The 8,980-nt window shown below is 51.4% G+C and overlaps 1 protein-coding gene across 1 annotated transcript; it reads right to left on the bottom strand.

Moving 5' to 3' along the window:
• Positions 1-3,127: 3,127 nt before the first annotated feature.
• On the bottom strand, positions 3,128-8,749 carry PTCRA (pre T cell antigen receptor alpha). The gene is given in 4 exon segments (XM_074397096.1): positions 3,128-3,624; positions 4,761-4,805; positions 5,995-6,315; positions 8,641-8,749. Coding segments are annotated over 4 exon segments (921 nt in total). The 5' UTR covers positions 8,699-8,749.
• Positions 8,750-8,980: the final 231 nt, after the last annotated feature.

Genomic DNA, 8,980 nt, shown 5'->3' with positions numbered 1-8,980 from the left:
GTTGGGCAAAAGAGTGAGCCCCTGTCTCAAAAAAGAAAAAGAAAGAAAAAAGGCCAGGTGCAGTGGCTCATGTTTGTAATCCCAGCACTTTGAGAGGTCAACATGGGAGAATTGCTTGACAGGAGTTTGAAACTAGCCTGGTCAACATAGCGAGACCCCCATCTCAAAATCAATCAATCAATCAAAACAAAAAAAGAGCAGGGCGGACACGGTGGCTCACGTCTGTAATCCCAGCACTTTGGGAGGCTGAGGCGGGCGGATCATGAGGTCAGGAGTTCCAGACCAGCCTGGCCAATATGGTGAAACCTCATCTCTACTAAAAGATACAAAAATTAGCTGGATGTGGTGGCTGAAACCCGGGAGGCGGAGGTTGCAGTGAGCCAAGATCGTGCCACTTCACTCCAGCCTGGGCGACAGAGTGAGACTCTGTCTGGGAAAAAATAAATAAAAATAAACAACTAAATAAAAATAACAAAAATAGAGAAGAGCACTCTGGGTTTGGGGCTCTTCTTCAGGCAACAACTCCATGGCCCAGCCGGACCTGACCCAAGCAGACCACGTGGCCCTCCTCAGTGTCCTACAGTCACTCACAGACCAAAGTTGCTTCTCTGGGAAGTTGTCTGCAAATTGGTCATAAAACCCTGTTCCCTGATACCTTCTTGTTTCCTTCCTAGAGGTTGAATATTCATGCTACTTTATGAAAACTTCAAAGGACTGAGGCCCAAGCCTTGTCATTTTCTGACCTTAGCTTCTTGTTCAAAACAATTGTGTTGGTAACAAGGCACTTTGGATAGGCAGGGCTGTGGCATGTGGAATCCACAGTGCACAAGATCGGGACACCCTCTTGAGGTCCTCCATGTTTTCTAGGCTTGATAAGACTTGGGTAGGCTCAGTCTGGGCACAGTGGCTCACACTCGTAATCCCAGCACTTCGGGAGGCCGAGGCAGGTGGATCACTTGAGGTCAGAAGTTCAAGGCCAGCCTGGCCAACATGGTAAAACTCTGTCTCTACCAAAAAGTACAGAAATGAGACAGGCACGGTGGGTCCTGCCTGTAGTCTCAGGTACTCAAGAGGTTGAGGTGGGAGAATTGCTGGAACTCAGGAGGCAGAAATTGCAGGAGTCAAGATCACACCACTGCACTGCAGCCTGGGCAACAGAGTAAGACCCTGTCTTTAAAAAAAAAAAAAAAAAAAAAAAAGGCCGGGCACGGTGGCTCAAGCCTGTAATCCCAGCACTTTGGGAGGCCGAGGCGGGTGGATCACGAGGTCAAGAGATCGAGACCATCCTGGTCAACATGGTGAAACCCCGTCTCTACTAAAAATACAAAAAATTAGCTAAGCATGGTGGCGCGTGCCTGTAATCCCAGCTACTCAGGAGGCTGAGGCAGGAGAATTGCCTGAACCCAGGAGGTGGAGGTTGCGGTGAGCCGAGATTGCGCCATTGCACTCCAGCCTGGGTAACAAGAGCGAAACTCCGTCTCGAAAAAAAAAAAAAAAAAAAAAAAAAAAAAGACTTGGGTAGGCTTAGAGCTTGGCCATGGCCCTTAATTCACCTTGGCTCAGAAGCCCTCCTGGGAAATAAGATTAAGCTAGCCTGATAGTGGAGGTTGAGAGGCCTAGGCTCAGCATCTGGGCTGACAGCTGGGAAGGGATAATGGCTAGAGAAAGTCTGAGGCTATAGTTGGGCCCCTCCCTGAGTCTGTGTGTCAGGGAAGGATCATGCCCTGTAGGGGTGGCAGACAGATTCATCCCTAGAAGCTGTGGGGATGTCCAACCCCCAGCCACCACCACCCGCGAATCCCTAAAACAAGTGGGAGAATCTCCTTACAGGCTGGTGAGAGATGAGTAGTGGAGGAGGCAGTGAGGGTTTTTTTGTTTTGTGTGTGTGTGTGTGTGTGTGTGTGTGTGTGTGTGTGTGTTTGATATGGAATCTCAATGTGTTGCCCAGGCTGAAATGCAGTGGCGATATCTCTGCTCACTGTAACCTTCGTCTCCCGAGTTCAAGGAGTAGCTGGGACTACAGGTGCCTGCCACCACACCTGGCTAATTTTTTGTATTATTTTTAGTAGAGATGAAGTTTCACCATATTAGCCAGGATGGTCTCGATCTCCTGACCTCATGATCTGCCCACCTTGGCCTCCCAAAGTGCCAAGATTATGGGCATGAGCCACTGTGCCAGGCCTGGCAGTGAGGATTTTAATGGAACAGTAGCTGAGAGAGCACAGAGGCTCAGGGAAACTGAGGGTGTCCTTGAAACCATGTGTTGGGGAGTGCTGTGACATAGTTCTCCATCCCCACCCTGGGAGAAGGAAGACTAAGGTTGATCCTGCAGACTACCCTATGGGGCCCAAGGGACAGGTGGATTTGCATGAGAGCACCCAGAGTCTCTTGGGGTGACTCCTATTGGAAAACCCTTGGGAAAGGCTGGAATTCCTGCCAGCGCTGGGCAAGCAGGGGACACACAAGTTACACTCTACTGTGGAAGCCTCATACTCTGTCAGTGCAAGAATCTTCTTTAGGAAACAACCAAACCAAAAAAGCCAGAGCTCTTTAGTACCTGGCCAAGGGTTGATGCTCAAAGAATATTTGTCAAATGAATAATAATTCTTAACTTATTAGCCTGTAAGTTTGAAATTAACATCTCATATTCTTGGCATCAAAAACGATCCTGTTCCCCGGAAACCCTGGCCCTGTTCACCCCTGTCGAGTCTGTACAAGAGTTCACATCAGGCCCAGCACCCACCTTCCTGGGTTCCTGGGCTCTCTGCCCTGACCCCTCAGGGAGGTTGGGCCAGGGTAAAGAGAAGAGGGGGCCTTGCCCTGTGCCTGGCTGTGGAGGGTGGAGATAGTTGAGGGGACAGGTGCCTTCCCAACTGCCAGGCCCACTTTGCAATTCCCAAGTTCTGTCTCAGGAAGCCCTCTTCTTGGAGAGCTTTCCTGGATTTCTCCTACCTCTAACTCTGCCAAATTCCCTCCTCCAGGATAGACATGAATTCAAACATTTTTCATCTGCTGTGTCATTCGGGTTCTTCTTTAATGCTCTCAATCATCCATACCCCAAAAGCCCCTGTAACTGGGTGGATCACCACTCTTGAGGGGCCCCCTGTCCAATGGGAGAGACCCAGCTTCACACGGTTTGAAGGGGTGGCAGGCCCCTGCCCCTAGCTCCAGCCTACAGAGTAGGAGGCTGGTCACATGCAAAAAATGCTCCAAGACCCGAGGAAGGAGTCCTGAGGGCAGATCATGAGCACCAGGCCTGTGCTGGGCAGGTGGGGTAACTGGTGGGGTAAGATCCCTCCTCCCAGACTGGGCTCCCGGGTTCCCAGCCCAGAGGGCTGTCACCCCAGCGGCGGTCCCAAGTTAAGGGCCTGGGTGAGCTGGTGGCCTCTTGTCCCGCTGTCTTCGTGGCCAGGTGGAGTTGGTGGAAGGCAAGGGCCCGCAGGCGGGTGGCAGCTGTAGGGGAAGGCGGCGGGCCCATGGGGCAGCGTAGGCGGCTACAGGTCAGGAGCAGGTCAAACAGCAGCAGCTTGAAGAGCAGCAGCCGCAGCGCCCCCAGCCGCAGCGCTCGGCCAGGCATCCCTGCGAGGAAGAGCTGCTCAGGAGTTCGGAGGATCCCGCAGCCCCGACCCCAGGAGAGAGCGTCCACGGAAGAGAGGGCCTTGTCCCCTGCCTTTGCCTGTCCTCTTCACGCCCTCCTCCAGGGCAAGTCCTTCCCGGTGTCTAACCTCCGTTCTTACTGGTAATAAGAAATACCTTCCTAGCCTTCATTTTATTTTATTCCCCAACAATCATGGAGGTGGGAGTCGGGGCCAGGCAGGAATTAGCATCTGATGCAGAGAGTAACTAGCTCGAATTCTTTCCTTCTTTCTTTCTTTCTTTCCTTTCTCTCTTTTTCTTTCTTTTTTTTTTTTTTTAAGAGATGAAGTCTCACTCTGTCACCCAGCTGGAGTGCAGTGGTGCGATCTCAGCTCACTGCAACCTCCGCCTCTCGGGTTCAAGTGATTTTCCTATACCTCAGCCTCTCGAGTAGCTGGGACTACAGGCACGCCACCACGCCCAGCTAATTTTTCTATTTTTAGTAGAGACGGGGTTTCCCCATGTTAGCCCAGCTGGTCTCGATCTCTTTTTTTTTTTTTTTTTTTTTTTTGAGACGGAGTTTCGCTCTTGTTACCCAGGCTGGAGTGCAATGGTGCGATCTCGGCTCACCGCAACCTCCGCCTTCTGGGTTCAGGCAATTGTCCTGCCTCAGCCTCCTGAGTAGCTGGGATTACAGGCACGCGCCACCATGCCCAGCTAATGTTTTTTTTGTATTTTTAGTAGAGACGGGGTTTCACCATGTTGACCGGGATGGTCTTGATCTCTTGACCTCGTGATCCACCCACCTTGGGCTCCCAAAGTGCTGGGATTACAGGCTTGAGCCACCGTGCCCGGCCTTTTTTTTTTTTTTTAAGATGGGCTTTCACCATGTTTGCCAGGCTGGTCTCGAACTCCTGACCTCAAGTGATCCACCCACCTCGGCCTCCCAAAGTGCTGGGATTACAGGCGTGAGCCACCACGCCCAGCCGATTTACCCTTATCTTATCCTCTTGTAGACTGAGGCCCAGCCAGCCAGTGCCCCAACCTAGCATGACAGCCTCTACATGGGATACCCACTAACCCCCAGTGCAGGACCCGTTAGGCCAGAGCTGAATCCTTCAACCCCCAGGCCCAAAGTCCGGGTCCCAGCCTCTTATTCCCCACTCCTTGCCCCAAGTACTCACCCCTGAGAGGCTCCTGGGGGCAGGTCCTGGCTGTGGAAACCTCTCCTGTTGGCCAAGGAGAAGGGAATGAGTTTTGGCGATGGGCCATGCACTCTGGAGGGCATCCCCAGTGGTATGCCCAGGCCCTGGCACAGGGTGGCTGTCAAGGCATTCGAGGTGAATGGACAAGCGAGCCAGCAGCGAACTTGAGCCCATTTGCTGCAAGTCCTCTGAGGGCCCAAATATCCCTCATTTTGCACTGTCCCCTGTTCTAGGCCCGGGTGAGGTTGGGGTGCCTGGCACTCTCAGATAAGGAACTGACCATCTTCATAGCATTCTTTGGAAGTTGGGGCACTTAGTCAACAAACATTCTCATTTGGAAGATGACAAAACTGAGATAATCCCCAGAGAGGAAGTAAGTCATCTGGTCAGTGAAAATAATAGCTGACTATGGCCAGGCACAGTGGCTCATGCCTGTAATCCCAGCACTTTGGGAAGCCATGACGGGTGGATCATGAGGTCAGGAGTTTGAGATAATCCTGGCCAAACATAGTGAAACCCTGTCTCTACTAAAAAATACAAAAAAGTGAGCCAGGCATCGTGGTGGGCGCCTGTAATCCCAGCTACTCCAGAGGCTGAGGCGAGAGAATCGCTTGGGAGGCAGAGATTGCAGTGATGAGCTAAGATCGCACCGTTGCACTCCAGCCTGGGTGACGGAGTGAGATTCCGTCTCAAAAAGAAAAAAAAAAAAAGGCTTACTATTTCAAAATACAGTGGAGGGGAAAAAAAATAGCTGGCTTTGGACACATTAGTTAACCTCCCCGTGTCTGTAAAATTGAGGGAGTGATATGACCTGTCTCATAAATGTAAAGTGTGTAGAGCACTGCCTGGCACAGAATAAACACTCAATAAGTGGTAGTGATTTGTTATTTAATTAGTTTTGTCTTTATAGGGTGTCATGTACACGGGGTGATATATCTATGTGTGTATAATGAATCTTAGGTGGAAGGAGGCATTTTTATCCTTGGAAGCCACGCCGCAGAGCCTGGATTTCATACAGGTATTGCAGTTGCAAATCCCAGAATTCACGGCTCTGAGACCACTCCCCCCTGAGCCCAGGTGTCACCTGACCTGGAGGCTCTGCACTCCACACCTTTCACGCCTTTGTGGCCTGGAGCCTGCCCTCCCTCCAATCATATCCTGGTGAGTGGAAGGGGACAGAGAGCATCCACAAAGACCCAGGCTCCATCCCCACCTGACAGCTGCAGGGGCTGTGTACTCCTGCTGTGGCCCTCGGTCCCAGGCCCGGTGTGGCAGACCAGAGGCTCCCAGGATGCCAGCTCCTCAGAAGGCAGAGAGAGGTGGGCCAGGCTGGTCCAGGTGCCATCCATTGCTGGGGAAGGGCCATAGGTGAAGGCATCCAGGGCACTGCCATTGCCGGCTGAGAACCAGATGGGGCTGTCAAGGCCAGGGGGTGCAACATCGAGGACCAGGCAGACCACCATCATCTTCTGCTTCCCATCCACCAGTAGCGTGATTGGTGGGGCCAGAGAGGGAAAGGGTGTGCCGCCCACACCTGCAAGAGAGCATGCACCTGTGGGTGCTAGACCAGCTTGTGGCCTCCCAGACCAGCATTGCATTGTAGGCTAGGGTTCTACATTTCTATCTTTCCATCTATCCATCCTTCCACCATCCACCTACCTGTCCTTCTAGACACTCATCCATCCCTCCCTCTGCATTTTTCCATCTAGCCACACTTCCTTCCCTCCATCTGCCTATCCTTTCATTCACTCACCTATTTATTCATCCCTTCGTCTGTCAGCCAACTATCCTCCATCTGTTCTTTCTGTCTTTCATCTGTGTATCTGTCCATCCATCCGCCCACCTCTCCTTCCATCCACTTGTCTATGATATCTGTGCCAGGAACTAGAGATACAACATTCGGTAAGTCATTGTCCCTGCCCTCAAGGAACTCAGTTCCATGGGAAAGCCAGTAGATGTGTAAACAAATACCTGTACCCTGTGTGGCAGCCTCTGGGGAGGAAGGGAAGGAAACAAGGCGTGGAATAAGATTAGAGGGGTTTCAAATTGATCTGTAACTTTTTGTTTCTTTTCTGAAAAGTCTGATTTAAATATGGCAAAATGTTAAATATTTGTTAATCTAGGTGGAGTGTGCATGGGTATTTGTTCTTTAATTCTCAACTTTTTTCTGTAGGTTTTGTTTTATTTTGTTTTGAGATGGAGTCTCGCTCTGTCACCCAGGCTGGAGTGCAGTGGCATGATCTTGGCTCACTTCAACCTCCACCTCCTGGGTTTAAGCAATTCTTCTGCCTCAGCCTCCTGAGTAGCTGGGTTTATAGGAATGAGCCACCATGCCCAGCTAATTTTTGTATTTTTGGTAGAGACTGGGTTTCACCATGTTGACCAGGCTGGTCTTGAACTCCTGACTTCATGATCCACCCTCCTTGGCCTCCCAAAGTGCTGGGATTACAGGAGCAAGCCACCTTGCCTGGCTCACTCTTTTTTAAAAAAAAAAAAACCAAACACTTTTTTGTCTGGACACAGTGGCTCACACCTGTAATCCCAGCACTTTGGGAGGCCAAGGTGGACTGATCACGAGGTCAGAAGTGCAAGACCAGCCTGGCCGACATGATGGAACCCCATCTCTACTAAAAATACAAAAATTAGTCGGGTGTGATGGTGCGCACCCATAGGTGGTCCCAGGTACTGGGGAGGCTGAGGCAGGAGAATCGCTTGAAACTGGGAGGTGGAGGCTGCAGTGAACCAAGATGGTGCCACTGCACTCCAGCCTGGGAGACAGAATGAGACTCTAAAAAACTTAATAAACAATAATAATAATAATATAATGGAGTTAATAACACCAGCCTAGCAAAATTGTTGTGAAGAGTAAAGGCCATAAGTGTAAAATGCCCTGGCAGAGAAGTATTAGTGCAATTATCAATATTAATATTAATAAGGCATTGCAAAGGTAGTAGAGCTCCAGGACTCAATGTCCAGAGTCTTTTCAGTTACAGAGATAGAGCCATTCCTCAAGTTGAGTTCAGCTTCCACTTCTTCCATGAAGCTTCCCAGGATTGTTCCTGCTTACCCTGGCTACTTCCTTCCCGGAGTTCAGGCCTTCTGCCATGGGAAAGTTTTTTTTTTTTTTTTTTTTTTTCTCACCTGGGTGCAGACATCCACATAAGTGTGTTTTCTCTCTAATGATGGAGTGTGTGTGAGATACTTGGGGCCAGCTTTAGATCAAGGAGACCCCACCCTGACTCAAAAGTCAAGGACCTTCCCCCACCACACACATGTACACATGCACGTGCTTCTAGATGAAGCTGGAATTCTCCCCTCAAAGCATGATTCCTTTGGCCCCAGCCTTGATCATGGGAGGGCTGGGGGTAAATACTCTGGGAAGAGGCCTTGGGACCTATCCTGAGCCCCTTGATAAGGGGGAGCTGGGAGTGAACTTGAGACACCCTGAGTCCTGTTGGACTAGGACAAGTGCCCAGAGGGCAAGAAGGACAGGACAGGACCTCAAAATGTCACCCATGTCCCATCATTGCATATCACATCACACACCCTGGCTCCCCTAACCCCACCTGCTGTGGATGCTCATCCAATTTGTTCTCATTCCTCTCTACCTCTAAGAGGGGCAGCCTCCCTACCAACACTGTGGGCTCCAGGGCAGGAGGACGTGGGGTCCCCAGAGCAAGGTGGCTGGGAAGAAGAGTACAGTGGGAAGAGTATAGTGGGTGAGACCCTCCCCAGGGGTCCCTAAAGGGCTCTTGTTCTTCCTCCCTGCAACCCACCAATAGCCACGGAGGTCCAGAATGAGGGGATGGGCTTGGGCAGACTAAGGAGGACCAGAGAGGGATGCAAAGAGGGGGCTCACCTGTGGGTAGGGCTGGACACCGAAGGGCCAGGAGAAGTAGCAGCCATGTGCCAGCCATGGCCCACTCAGAAGGAGGCAGGACCCAGCTGCAGACCTGAGTTGTGGGCTGGGGGAGGAGGCACCCACAAGACTGCCTTCCAGGCCACAGGCCCAGCTGCATCTCAGCTGCTCCACCACGAGCCGTTTCCCCCAGTGACGGGCCCCTCCTCCTGCCCTGGCCCCCAAACCCAATCCCGTCTCATGGGCCAGGGAGCACACAGTGCCTCCCCTACACCAGGATCTGGACACCCACACTCCCCTTGAAGAGCACCTCCTTGAGGACAGCTACCATCCATAGCAC

The sequence above is a fragment of the Saimiri boliviensis genome, chromosome 4 (genome assembly GCF_048565385.1).
Source record: "Saimiri boliviensis isolate mSaiBol1 chromosome 4, mSaiBol1.pri, whole genome shotgun sequence".
Taxonomy (NCBI): domain Eukaryota; kingdom Metazoa; phylum Chordata; class Mammalia; order Primates; family Cebidae; genus Saimiri; species Saimiri boliviensis.
This window is presented reverse-complemented; position numbering and strand designations above follow the sequence as displayed.